General features: G+C 42.9%; 1 protein-coding gene across 3 annotated transcripts in view; it reads right to left on the bottom strand.

Moving 5' to 3' along the window:
- Window positions 1–14,867, bottom strand: part of Adcy8 (adenylate cyclase 8) — a 206,341-nt gene that overhangs the window by 110,731 nt on the left and 80,743 nt on the right. For all 3 annotated transcript variants that reach the window (XM_041672606.1, XM_041672605.1, XM_041672607.1), the window contains exons 4-5: window positions 10,659–10,770; window positions 3,358–3,485 (exon numbers count right to left, since the gene is read on the bottom strand). In XM_041672606.1, the coding sequence (XP_041528540.1) occupies window positions 3,358–3,485; window positions 10,659–10,770 (240 nt within the window). The remainder of the gene's footprint in view (window positions 1–3,357; window positions 3,486–10,658; window positions 10,771–14,867) is intronic.

Here is a 14,867-nt window from a genome sequence, read left to right as displayed (position 1 = left end):
AGAGTTTGGCACAAGGATAAAACAGAAATGTTCAATAAACGTTTTGCTTTCAGAGTTATTGGCTGGCTGACAGGATGAGCATCACATATCTGCTTGGTTGCAGAGATCTCTGCTTCCTTGGGTGCTTGTTCCATTGCCTCTCTTCAGACCTATTAAAACATCAGAATTGGTACTTGTTTTCAGTCCAAAGCTTCAGGTCTCCAAGAGAACAGTTAATTTGTCGAAGTCCGGCATAAAGTAAACTTTGCATTAGAGCCCATTTGTTCATCTTTCCAGTCTTTAAGGGTGGGAACTTTTGCAGTACAGAAGACAGGGAACAAACAAAATTGACATCTGTAGTCTCTCTGTCTACTTGGGCTGGTGGAGACTTCAGTTTCTGTCACTAATCTCACAGCAAAATACTATACACTGATGATCCCTCATTCCCTCTTCTCAACATTATGGGCACAAAGACAATTATCACATGTACTCATGGTTTTTAAACATAAAGCAAAGAAAACCAGCCTACAAACCACAAGCTCAGAGAACTTAGACATCAATGAGGACACTAAGAGATACTTACATAGATCTAATCTACATGAGAAGTAGAAAAATACAAGATCTCCTGGGTAAATTGGGAGCCTGGGGACCTTGGGGGAGGGTTGGAGGGGTGAGGGGAGAGGCAGGGAGGGAAGCAGAGAAAAATGTTGAGCTCAATAAAAATCAATAAAAAAAGTTCCTTAAATTTGATCATGATCACTGTTAACTTTTTGAGTTGATATTCAAAGACAGTTTGAAGGGAAGGTTAGATGAGAATAGAAGTAAGTGGCAATTGTATAATTTTATTTGTTTGAACAAAGATTTGATTTTATTTTAAATTATGTGTGTTTGGAATCTCCAGCTTTGGGGTTCTTCCAGACTCATTCCTCAGCACACCAAGCAGCAGCTCCCTGGAGCTGCTTTGTTTCAGAATCCACCTCCTAGAATGTCTGCCATCAGAGTCTCCTCCCCAGGAGATGCCTGGGACCATGCCTACGGGCTATTCAAGACTTGGCCCATAGATCTGCCTTGTATGCTCTCCTGTTCTGTCTCCTGCCTTCCTGAGAGTCACAGGAGTGCTTTGCTTTGCTTTGCACTGCCCTGTTCATTAAATCTGGGTTTATTAATTCCGTTTGATTTGGCTTGTTGTATTGGCGGTGGAGGAACCCAGCAACTGGGAATTTAATACCTAACAATGTGTGTATGTCTGTGTCCACATCTGTGTCCATGTGTATGCTTGTATGTTGGGGGTGGGTGTTGTGCAAGTGTCTGAAAAAGCTAAAGAGGTTGTCAGATCCTCTGGAGTTGGAGCGAAGGGTAGTTATGAGCAACCAAATGTGACTGCCAAGAGAATGTCTCTGGACCTCTATAAAACCAGTTTGCATTCATAGCCACTGAGCCATCTCTCTAGTCCTTCATTCAATTTTCTTATAGTGTGATACAAGACATGGAAGGTAAGCTACTACCATGACAAGCATAGGGTTTCTGCTGATAGAAAAAAAAATGAAGAGATTTAGAAGGATTCTAGTTTCTTACTTCTTACTGACATAGCAATGTGGTAGCTTTCATAGAGTCATATATATATATATATATATATATATATATATATATATATATATATAGTTCTTCTGCAGCATTTTTATAGATCTACTTCTACCTCTGAATCAAACAGCCTAGAAATCAGGGCAGTGAACTATGACAAGGCCAAGAAGCATGGTCAGATAGTAGAATGATCTTAGATCTGGCATCAAGGGAGAGAAGAGGTATCTAGGATTTCTTGGCTCCTGATCCTCAAACTCCTTTCTTTTATGAAAAAGCAAAAATATAACACTTCCCAGAAAAGGAAGGAATTACAGATTTGGTCTGAAGCCACTCAGACCCAAGACTTTAGCATCTCCCTGATTGTCCACCTTGTCCACCGCCTGTGCCCCAGCATCTCGTACACTCCTTTGACTATGCTGACAGATGTTCTCCACCAGATGCCCCTGCTGTTCCGTGGCATGCAGAGTCCAGCAGAAAGGCCTGCAGCCCACAAACAGCACACAGGCTGGCCCTCTTTGTCACTTAACTTTAAAAAGTAATATGCTCTCAACACCAGGAGTTTATCAAAGCATTTGTTCAAAAACAAAAAATAAAAGAAATTCACTGTCTTTCCCCAGGGAAATTGTTTTTGCCAGCTTTTGGGCTACTATGGATTTGTCCCTCTCCTTTGGGAAAGTGGAGTTGTCTATGGAATCTCTTACTTTAATTCAAGTGGAACTTCCCAGCGAGAAGTTTCAAGCTTTGGAGTTACATTTTGCCAAACTCTGCTTATACTGATTTTGCTTGGTCTACTCTATTTCCACCTCAAAGCCCTATCTGCCGGTATGAGGCAGTCCCCCCCCCCCCAGGCTTCTGTACTACATTTCATGAGAGCATTTGGGTGTCATTCAAACATAAACACACACATACACACACACTTAGATACACAACACATGCACACACACCTCTCCTCTTTCTTTCTTTCCAGTGGTGTGTGAAAATGTAACATTTACAGGCTCTGTATCCATTTTAGAATGTTGGTGGGAATTCTGGCAGTGATGAGCTTTTGTCCCAAAGCCATACGGTTTAATTCTAGAATCCCCAAACTCCTTCCCTTAGTTAAAACTCTGGACAAGAGTGTCAAAAAAAGCTAAAAGTACTTGCAGCACACACAAAAAGCCAATATTAGTTGACTTGAAGACACACCTTTGTTACCAAGGCCCTGTGGGCTCTGGCTTGTACCCTTCAATAGACCATCATCATCACTCCTTTTACTTCAGGCCTCAGCAGTTGCAGTGTATCTTGATTTGTATACACCCCTATCTGCTTTTCAGAGCTCCCTGCTCTGTCTCCACAATCTTACTGATGTCTATGCAGAATATATTTCAAGCAACATCTTCTATATCTTCTCCACCATGGGCATTTCCATGATAGCAGCTGAATTAACAGGTCTTCCTTTTAGCCTTCCCAAATCTTGGGTTTTATTCAGAGATTACTGTACTGCAGTGAAATTGTGTATGCATTGCCCATCTCTCCTGCTGTGCTCTCTAAAGAGGATTTGCTTATCTTTTCAACAGTATCCCCACAAGAACATTTATGATCAGAGTTCCTGCATGACTGCCTGAAAGTGAAATGTTACCATTAAACAAGGGGACCAGTAGATCCAATAACTTCTATGCAAGAATCAACAGATATGCAGGTTTTGTGAAATTAGGCAAGCTTAAAACCACACTCCAAAATTTCCAGCAAAGGACAAATGCGGCCATATGGCTCCTCACACTCACTGAGGCTACGAGCTCCGCAGAGGAGATAAGTTACCTGATGGTTTTGATCATGCTGAGGCCCATTTCAACACAGCAATGGGCGTGGTCCTGGCGGGGCTCAGGCAGTCCAGACACACAGTAGTAGCAGTCCCCCAGGATTTTAATACGAAGACAATGATGCTCCTAAAGAAACAAAGTGGTAGAAAAAGGATGGTGTCATCAGGAGGACCAGTTCTTCAGAATGCTTAAGAAAAGACGCAAGGGGTGTCAAGTGTCTGCACTTCAGAGTCGGAAACCCCCACCTTTAGAACATCCTCCTGCTGTTCTTAGAGTTTGGATCTGAAATGTTTTTGCAAAGGCCTGGGTAGTAACTTCTTAAGCCACAGCTTGTTGCTTTTGTGAGGTGGGGAAAACTTGAAGAGGTACAGTCTAGGGGATGATCGTCTAGTCCTCGGGTGGGTGTACTGTTGATGTCGGACTATACGACCAGGACCTCCCTCTGCTTCCCAGCTACTGTGTGGTTAGTGGTTTTCTCTGTCACTGCAGACCAAAGCAGTAAGGACAAGTAATCATTGCTGGGAACTCAAAACTGAGGCAAAATAAATATTTTCCTTGTGAATTCATCAATCACCTCAGGTATTGTGTTACAGTTAGGGAACACTGACTTATCCTGTTCCTTTGGATGAGTGGTTGGAGGTGAGTAATCTCTTACAGACTTTCTAGAGCTGCGTCCTAGGGACGTATGTCTTCATGGGTAGGGGAGTTTCCTTTGAAAACAGGGTCTCAGGGCTAAAGCGATGAGGTGTGAACAGAAAGGGCTCCACTGAGATGGAAGCTCAGTAGAACCTCGAAATACCAAGAGGAAAAACACTGTGCTGTCTTCCCAATATAAGCATTTTGATAACAATTGAATTCCAGTTAAACACCATCAGGTAGACTAAAAACTTGAACTGCCTCTGACGCTTATCTGGCTGGGTCAGATTTCTAGAACCTTTCCAACCTCCCAAGTAGGCACAGAGACATCCTGCAGGATTCAGTGTCATGCATACCCCCTGCTCATGGGGGATTTTTGGAGCCTGGAGTTCCTGTCTATTGGCTGTTCAATGTAATTACTTTTTTATTAGAGAGCTATTGATGGAGTTAGATCAGGAAGAGGAGATGAGGGTCTTTAGTTTCTTCTAGAATCTCTAGCGTATCATGTCTACCGTGAACTTAAAGATTACCTTGCCCAGTGGTGTTGGCGTCTAGGCTTATAAATCCACAGGATCAATATTTACAAAACACCAAAGGACTTGGGAGATTGTCAGATGGCACCTTTTTTTGTTTTTCAAAATTTGTCAAGGAATTATAAAAAAAATCTGTCAACAACCACTAAAAACAATAATGGAAATTCTATCAACTGGCAGCCTTACTAGAATACAAAACTTTCAAAAATTTGCCCAATAACTAAAAGAGATATATCCATTAATAAACACCCGAACAACAATGGAAATATGATCAGCAAGACTTGAAGTTGAATGTCTGTAATCCTAGCACATAAGAGATAGAAGCAGGAGAGACAGGATGTCAAGGTCAACCTTGCATGCATACTGAATTTGAGACTAGCATGGGGTAATTTGGACCACTTCTCAAAAAGCCAAAAGAACAAAAGGAGGAGGAGGAAAAGGAAAAAGAGGGAGGAGGAGAGAATATTATATACTAGCTCCATTACCTTAAAAAAGCAAAGATTTTTAATACCGTAAAACTAGAAATACAGAAGACTTAATTCTTTAGAAATTTAAAATTTCTTTAGAAAATACCTAAATAAATTCACCATGATAAAGGTCACAATATTGTTCTTATCTTTGTTGCCACTTTACAACATCTCATGCCCATAAGCCAAAATTTCTCAGTTTGAATATCTAGATTCTACACATGAGAGAGAAAACACATTATTTGTTTTTGAGAGTCTGTCTTGTTTTGCTTAACATAATTATCTCCAGTTCAATCCATTTTTCTCCAAATGTCATGGTTTCATTATTATTTACAACAGAATAAACTTCCTCTGTGTGTTTATACCTCATTCTCTCTCTCTCTCTCTCTCTCTCTCTCTCTCTCTCTCTCTCCTCATTTCTTCCTTTCCTCCCTCCTCTCTGCATGTTTATTTACAGGACATGAATTTAACAAGTTAACAAGAAGATAAGGGGAGGGAGAGGCCCATTACTTTAGTCTGAGATGGGTGTTTGTGTGTGTGTGTGTGTGTGTGTGTGTGTGTGTGTGTATTCCCCATTTTTGCCTGTGAAAGAAAATGAGTGCCAGTGTTTTAATACCTGACTTTGATTTGCAGAACACTGAGGCTGGAAGGAAGAAGCTGTTGATTTCACGTCTGAACAATCACTTGTGGGAGGGCATGGTGTGTGTAGCTCAGACTGGTGAGAATCTGATGCTACCAACCTGAGGTATAGAGGTGGCCTCCTTGTTGGCTATGGTGAGGGATGAAGGAAAGAGATTTGGAAGGAAATGCTTTGATCGAAGAGTCTGTATTATCTTTATTACTACCAGGTTTGCTCACCTCATCACCTTGTTCTTTCTTCATAGTAGTGAGTGTGGGTATACTCATATATTTTTTTTCTCTGTTCCTACTTCGAATGGGGAAAAGTTAGGTCAGGGGTTTGCTATTTTAAAAGATCAGATACTAGAAGTACAGAATTTTGTTAAGTGCAATGGCAACAGTCCAAACACTCTATGGCCAACAGCTTGAACCCAAGGACCCTGTAGAAAGCACACTAGATAGAACTTCCGTGGGCAACTTGAAAGGAATCCCTGCATTTAAATAACGCGGTGACATAACGGGGCCATGTAAAATGCTATGTGAGATAGGTTCTCTCTCATCTCTGTGATTCAGATCCACAGGAAATACCAACAGAAGGCAATTAGAGTCTTATAGAATTCCAGAAGACATAAAATAAATGCAAGATCAATTCGGTTTTATATAACAGCAGAATTTGGAACCCAGCAAGGCATAGACTTGCCAACAGTGGAGGACAGACACAGTCATAGGGAGGTTTCCTTATTTCAAAGCATGCAGAATCATTTTTAGTGGCAGATTTTGTCAAACTCTTCAGGCAAGGGGCCAAGGCTGTGGTATGGGAAGGGGAAAGATGGCTGACTGGAAGTTACAGGCCACGAATGTGAAAGTTTATTTTTAATGTACCTCAGATGAGATACCTTATGCATTATTTAATTTATTCTTCATTTTAATATTTTGATAGAAAATGGAGACTGAAGAGAGATAATTTATCAGGGAACACCCAAGCAAGTCCTATACCTGCATCTCACCTTTCAAGACATCCCACATGAGTAGAGGTAGCTTAGGGTTTCATCCTCTTTTCCCTGATATGCCTGAGGTTAGTCATAAGGAGCCTCTGCTGGTCTGCATTTGAGTTATAGATCATCACATATGAATAGCTCTGGATAGTTTACTTCTTTGACCTTTGGTCTCCATGTGCAAGACAGGAACAACAAGGTCTGTCTTGCAGGTCAGTAGTTATAAGAACCTAATCCGAGGAAAACTTCCTTGCACCAGGGAAAGCATTCAGTACTGGTGCCTTATGAATGTTTAATATTACCAAAATTGGTAAGTTCACCCCACGATACTCATTTTTGGTGTGTGTACGTGCTGATGTTTAAGTGTGTGCACATGTATGTGGCAACCAGAGGTCAATTTTGAGTCTTCCTTAGTTTCCTCATAGGTATATTGAGACAGGGTCTCTCGCTGAGCCTAGAATCCACTCACTCAGTGAGGGCAACTGGCTAGCAAGCTCCCAAGAGCTACAGTCTTGGTTTCATCAGAGCTGGGATTATATGTGCACACTGCTATTTCTGGCTTCTAAATGTGGGTTCTGGGGACCAAACTCAGGACCCCACACTTGTGTGGTGAGCACTTTATCAACTGAATCACCTCCCCAGCCATATTTCTGTAGACTATTTTAATGAGATGCACACCTTAGATAATAGCCTATGGCTACCTGCATCCCTGGGTAACTGGTTAGCTATGTATTTCCTCCTTGCTTCCTCTTCTCCCCTGCACATAAAACCACTAAGGTGAGAAGCGCAGACTATAAAGCCAAGTTCACACTTCTTAAAATGCAGCACTCTTTCCTCGAGTACTTGCTTCTCCTTTATTCTTTTTTTTTTTTTAAATTTATTTATTTATTAAGGATTTCTGCCTCGTCCCCACAACCGCTTCCCATTTCCCTCCCCCTCCCCCGATCAATTCCCCCTCCCTCATCTGCTCGAAGAGCAATCAGGGTTCCCTGACCTGTGGGAAGCCCAAGGACTGCCCACCTCTATCCAGGTCTCGTAAGGTGAGCATCCAAACTGCCTAGGCTCCCACAAAGCCAGTACGTGCAGTAGGATCAAAAACCCACTGCAATTGTTCTTGAATTCTCAGTATTCCTCATTGTCCGCTATGTTCAGCTAGTCCGGATTTATCCCATGTTTTCTCCTTTATTCTTGAAGCTCAACTGGGATCAGTCTCTCCCGTTCCCTTTATGCTCAAGCAGTCTTGAATTTCTCAGAACTCCCAGAGCAAGCAAGGTGTTTTCATGCTTCTTGCCTTTTCAGTGTGTCTTATCCTAGAAGAACTTGCCTAATCTCTGGAGACGAAGCCCTTGTCTCTGGATGCTGCCAGGTGGCTATGTTATTCCCAATCTTGATAGTCCCCTCTGCTCACCAGAATGTTTGTGTTTATTACTGTATCACACTGCTAAAATGTTACACACTCATTCCTTCTCTTTTGCTGGACTAGCGGATTCCTGGGAGAAGGCACTGGATTTTTCTTTCCAGGGCCTTGTATTATGCTCAAACTTAGCAAATAATAATTGGTAGAATAAGTTGGATTAAATTAAACTTTGTATGCTTTCTTTAGGTTACTGTGCATGTGTTTGGTGGGGGCGGCAGTTTCTAAGACACAAAAAATTGACTTTGATCACATCTTTTACTTCTTACTGGGAATTTATCTTTGTTGCTTTTGTCTTTGTGGAAAGAAAAATACTTGGTGTTGTTCTTTTGGTCCCTGCCCTAGCCACGCCCACTCCTTTTAACTCCTGACCTCCGCCCCACCATCATTCTCCTCCTGCTTTCCCTCTCACACAGGGGGCTTTGCCTCTCTCCTCCTCTTCTCTCTCGCTCTCTCTCCTTCTCTCTCTCTCTCTCTCTCTCTCTCTCTCTCTCTCTCTCCCCCCCCCCCTCTTTAATAAACATTTATGGCTATTTTTGTGTTTGTATGTCTGACCCACCGCGTGCATGCCCTCCCGCTGGTGAGAAGCTGTAGCTGCTTGCTCGGGTGCCGGACCCTAGAGCCGGCGCCCGGCACTGCTGGGACCCGCCAGAGTTTGCTGCGGGGCGGGGGACCCCAGGAATATTTTTAAGAACAAGACTTGGAACCATATTAGAAAAGAGAATAGGAATGTGTGACTTACACCAACCATCCCTGATTCAATGATTAAAGGACAGGTCACATGCATCTTTCCCCCTAAATTCTGGGTACCAGGTAAATTCAACCCTCTTCCCAGGAGGAGACTTCAATTTCTAAATGTTTCCTATCCACTAGTTGTCTAGTACATCAACTTGGAGTTTAGTTAGTTGGAAAGATCCCTGTCTGTTTGTTTGTTTGTTTATTTATTTATTATGTATACAACATTCTGTCTGTGTGCATGCCTGCAGGCCAGAAGAGGGCACCAGACCCCATTACAGATGGTTGTGAGCCACCATGTGGTTGCCGGGAATTGAACTCAGGACCTTTGGAAGAGCAGGCAATGCTCTTAACCTCTGAGCCATCTCTCCAGCCCCCCTTGTCTATATCTTTTCTCACTTCTTCCACTTCCTATCATGTGCTTTCTCTTCCCACAATTGCTTCTGGTTTTTCTGGGTATACGGAGACACATCTTTACTCTTGTTCTCCTCTCTGGATGAAATACTCTGTCATGATTTCTTCACTTCGCTAATTGGCCTCTCAATTCTTTCCAAGACTTTCCCTTTTGGTTAATGTGTGCAGTCATGCAATCATCATAATCAAGACACAAAGCTGCCATGTCACTCCCTGACTTAACCTCCTGCAGGCTCTTTTGCTAGCAACCTATCTCCTCCCAATCTAGTACCCCTTGTATCTATGTATCTGCTTTTAGTCTCTGTGGTTTGTCTTGTAGAGAATGTCTTATAAGTAGAGTTGGAGAATCTCCACTTCTTTAGTCTGCCACCTTTCTTTTGCCATACTATATCTGACTTTCATTACTTACATGTGTATCTTCCTCTTCATTGCTAAACAGTATTGCATCAAATTGTATTTGTTTATTTCACTTTCAAGAATCAGCTTCAGAGGCACTGAATATTTTTCTGGGAAATATTTCCCAGTAGACAGGTTACATATTCCCTCTGTGAGTCCAGAGCATTCTAGGGTTAAGAAGAGTAGGAAAATACTTCATGTACTGAATATCCACCCTTGTATCCCCAACTAGACTTATCTTTAAGAATGGAGATGGATATTCATCATTCTCATGTTCATGCCTGCATACAGGGACATGACAATACCTAATGGCTGCTCATATGCAGCTGTGACAGGATCTCCCTTGGAATGGGGCAGCCCTAAATTTTGAATACTACCAGTGAATTTCTACTTAACGCAGTATTCATTAATCCTCGCTATGGCTCAGGAAGTCAGAACTTCACAAGGCAGGAACTTGGGTTACTCCTATTTGAACCCAAAGCCCAGTATTAAGTGTGGTGTGACAGTGTTATTCCTCTGTCACTTGAGTGGATCCACAAATACAGTCTGTGTTTTGTTCCTAGATGCCTATCTCATCACCTCTGTTTTCTTGCTTAGCTGTGATTAAGGCAGCTGAAAACTAAAGGTGGTGTCTTCTTTGCTAAAACACAGCTCTTAAGTTAGATCAAGCAAAACCGTGGTGGGATGGGCCCAGCAGATCACCGGTGCTGGAGAGCAGGCTAATTCGCTGCAGATGGCCTGAGCTGGCCAGGAAACTGCAGTGAACCAGCTCTGCATACCAGCTCTGAGCCTGCAGCTGGATGGCACCTGGCCTCGTGAAGGGAGAGTGGAAAGCCAACAGAAAAGACCGGTTTGATTATTACTCCACCAGCTGTCTTTCAAGAGGAAAATCAATCTAAGAAACCTCCCACCTGAGACTTATAAACAAGTAACACTGGCCTCTCCTGTGCAAGTGGGTCAGGGGTCCATGCCAGGGGACAGAGTCCAGAACGGTAACGGCATTGGCGATGAAGGCTGAATCCTTTCCTCCCTCATTCCACATGCAGGCCCTCACTTCTGTGAGGACGAGGATGGAATTAAATGCAACTCACATGGGCCAGCCGGTCAAATCTGGCAAAGAGCTCGTTGAGCATCCTGACCAGCTCCTGAGCGGACAAGGTCGTAGAGAGGTTGGTAAATCCTTTGACATCTGCAAAAAGAATACTAAACAACGGGGAAGGAAAGAGTGGGGGAAAGGTGGATTAATATTTTCGTCCATTCTAGGAGACACATAAACTCTATTCTAATAAGTCAACTGTGTCTGTGGTCTGAGATTTTAGCTCTCTGCCCTGGATGTGAAGCGGAACGCCTCAGTGTTTAACAATGACAGAGGGTCAACTTAACGATCAGGAAGGACAAAGGGACAGCCAAAACCATGGTCTTGGCCCTGTGTTGTAAACCACCCGCCAAGAGGTCAGTAGGAGACCCATTTACAATAACATTTTATGATCTGTCTCTGTATTTTCACAATGTGCAGTTAACACAGATGTCACACACACAGAATAAATCAGACCTGGCATGAGGAAAGCATACAGAACCCCCTCAGTGCCCCGGGCCTTCTGGCATGTGCTTTACCCTCCAATCAGACATCTAGAAGTAGGTTTCTCCTAAAATGATGAGCTAAGGTAGTAACACTGTGAGGCCCTGGTAGAATGCTCAGCTAAAATATTCATATTTATAAGGATTTCAGTGATGTGGAGTTTTACTCTGTGCATTTGGCTTTGGACAGGGAAGGGGTGGGGTCCACCAAAGCTTTCTACAAGCCAGGCACTGCATGACCACTGTCTTGGTCAATGTGCTCAGCTACCTGGTGGGGCCAGCACTGCTGACTTCATGCTGGAGGCATGTAACAGAGCTGGTACTCTTGTCAGAAGTCAGTGACCCATTCATCTTCCCATGTCATTTCAGGACCTCAGAATGGAAGGATGGATGAAAGACAGGACATCATGCTCGGGATTGTTTAATTTGATTTGATTATTGTTTGGGATTCACCCTCTGGGAAGCATAAAGGTCTGTTTTATGCATGTGTCTTTGCACACACTGCGCTGCTCCTTACAGTACTTAGTCCTATTAAAATCCTTCGTGCTCTTCATGACGTCCATCACAGACTACTAATGAGCATTTATAGGTACTTCTCCAACTGAAGTAACCTGTCACACTCACCTCTAGTGTCTTACCAATTGTGTGCTTCTTCCTTCCATGACACTTAAAAACGCATTGACACCTGACTTAGTGGGTTCCATGTATTAGTTAAAAAACTAGACAAAATTCACCTCTGGGGTCCACATACCCACAACACAGCCAGGTTTATTACATGCTTTCTGAGTCCAATCAGCAGAACCACTCAAAATTAAGCCCTCCTTTCCCAGAGTGTGGATTGTTTGAAATGGAGACTCTCAGATCCTCTGTGGACCCACAGAAACAAATCTGCTTCAGCAAGGGCCTTGAATGAGGGCTATCCACTGTAATGATGGAGGGGCTCCTGTTTCAGTCACGTGGTGCAGTAAAGGGTTAGTGATTGATAGAGCAGGCCCCGGGGCCTTGCTTCCATTCCTTTTGACATTCTGTCCCCCAGCTGCTGGACTCAAGATCAAAAGGTCTCTTGAGTCTAGACATAAAGTTAGAATCTTCCTACAGGTGTAACTGCACTCTTCACTAGTAGGAGACAATAATCCAACAACACATAATGAAACTTAGAAATGTACAGGAGATAAATTTTAGGCAATACTTATCAAATGAACATTGAAAATTAAAACAACAGTAGAGAAGGGAGAATAAACGAGGCAGGTTGCTATGTAGAGGGCGGCAAGATTAGAAATAATTTCAAAAATGTTCCTAATGCCAGTGCGGGTGACTTTGGGGGCTGGGGAGGGGGTGTAGCAGCCGGTCTGGCTTTGTTCTCAGCCACCGGCTGAGAAAGATCCTCCTCCTCTTTCCTTCTTTCTAGTCTTATTTTAGCACCCAGTGGCCTCCAAACAGGCAGGCAGCCTCCTGCCACCGGTAAACTTCATCCTTCTAGCGCCAAGAGTCTATGGCTGCAGGTATCTTGCTGCTGCCTCTTGGAGAGGAGCAAGTCTTAGGGGATTTGATGCTTTTTGATTTCTTTCCTAGAAACTGTTTGTGTTACCCTGGGGCATAGAGAATGCAGGGCAGGAAGCCAAATGCTCATTTAGAGGAGTGTGAACTCCTGGGAAAAAGACCCCATCATAAGATGTGTTGAGCAAATGAACAGGAATGGGCTCTTGCGGACCACAGAGTGGAGCATAGCATGGAGGTCAAGCACATTGAGTGAACTCAGGAGATAAAGTAGAACGCTGAACATGTGCATTTCCCCTTTTTCCTTTTAAAGGTGGTTTGTATTTTTCTCTATGATAATAGGCACTTTCTTATGTTATGTATTTTATTCTATGTATGGATCATATGTAGAGATATATATCATACATGTCCATAAAACATTTACTTATTAGCTTATTGTCTTCCAACAAAAGCCATCCAATTTCTGCTCTGTCTGGGCCTGCCTTGATTGTCAAGCTACTTTGTCACTAGGGAAATACAGCAGAAAACCAGTTATTGTCTGTACATTCCAAATTTCAGCCTTAGCTAGAGCAGATTCCTTGTCCAAAGTTCATGTGTCTGCTGTGTAAATTTGGTTGACCCCCGTCAGCTAGGACCAGAAGGATCACCTCTTCTGGAAAAGCTTCTCTACAACCCACCCCATCCTCTACGTCCTTACTTCTCATCTGTCCCTTAAAAATTATCAATTATCACACTTAATAGCAAACTCCCTGTCACATTAAGTATGATGCTGTGATCTAGAAACAGAATTGATGAGCTCCTTTTTGTTTTCCAGAGCCAAAGTTCAGAGTGGGCATACCTCTCCCTGGGGTTGCTTCTTGCAAAGGCTTGCATGGCAAATGCCAGCATCCAAATCAGGGTTTCTGCTGTCACTGCTAAAGGTCTGATGAGAGTCTTGTTCTCTGCAGGACGGTGCACTGAATGCTGTCAGTTCCAGGCAGAGAACACACACAAGGTGTGCTAGGAGCTGCTACTACTTGCCCCCTGAGGCTGAAAAGGAAGGGACCAAGTGTCCATGTGTTTCATTTCAGGAGCTCATCAATATACGGGCTTTTAGCCAGTGCTGGGAAATCTTATCTTATGAGATTTGGTAGGAGGGAAATGCAATTCTATTGTGTAAGCTGAAAATGTCAGATGCTAGCTTTCCTGGCTTTTCTAGAAAATGACGAGGCTTAGCCATTTCCTATATGTTTGCCTCGGGTTTTAAATTGAGATGCAGAAAAAGAAAGCTGAAGAAACAGAAAATGGAATAAAACAGAGGCAGCAACACCCCACTTCCGAGGAACTGGGGCACCCTGTATCAGGACAGTGGTTTTCCCGTAAGAAGTGGTCTAATCAGAGACCATTGCAGTGGCACCCTACGTGGCCTAGTGTCCTGGTGTGATTTTGAGCTATTTGGCTTTGTGGCCTTTCTTCCTTCCAGCCCATTTCCTCAGAGGGCTTTTCTATCCTTCTCCAGTGACTCTGTGAATGGCAGTGCAGCCTCCCAGGGCATTTAAAATTATACAGGACTGATTGCCACTAGGAAGTATGTCTGAAATAACCTACAATAAGCCTGACACTCAACTCGATTTCTAAGCCTGTGTGTTGTAGATCTGTCTTCATCCACATAATCTATAGAAACTGCGAGATAGTTGTTAAATCATCTATTCACAGATAGGCACTGAAGTTGAAGCAAATGAATTATACATGGCCACATACAAGGAAAAGTCAAAATGAAGGTCTAAGTTAAGGTCTTCAGTAGTATGGAGGCAACTCTCTGGATTTCAGCATCTGCCACACATACTGGAATGCTGAGCACAAAGCGGGTACTAACAGACAGATGGACTGAGAGATGGGTGGATAACTATATGGATAGATGGATGGGTAGACGGGTGGGGAAGTGGATGAATGGAGGAGTAGTTGGAAGAGTGAACAGATGCATGGGTGGGTGAATGTGTGAATGTATGTATGTATGGCTGCTTACAAAAACCTGTTTGATAAGGAAAAGGAGCTGTATCCATCTTTGTGCTGATTTCAAAGTGACATCAGGAGGAGACATGAATGATTATAACTGGCCCCAGGCAGAATGTTGGGGTTGGGATGATTACTTTTATCCTCTTCTAAAGGGATCTAGAACTTAAAATACAGCCAACTAATTTTAAAGAATTGAAATATATCAATCAGCAGGTATAATCAAATTTTCT

This window comes from Microtus oregoni, unplaced genomic scaffold, assembly GCF_018167655.1.
Source record: "Microtus oregoni isolate MIOR12 unplaced genomic scaffold, Mior012 000022F_ref0000154, whole genome shotgun sequence".
In the NCBI taxonomy this organism is placed as follows: Eukaryota; Metazoa; Chordata; class Mammalia; order Rodentia; family Cricetidae; genus Microtus; species Microtus oregoni.
Note: the sequence above shows the minus strand (reverse complement) of the source record. Positions and strands in the feature narration are given on the sequence as shown.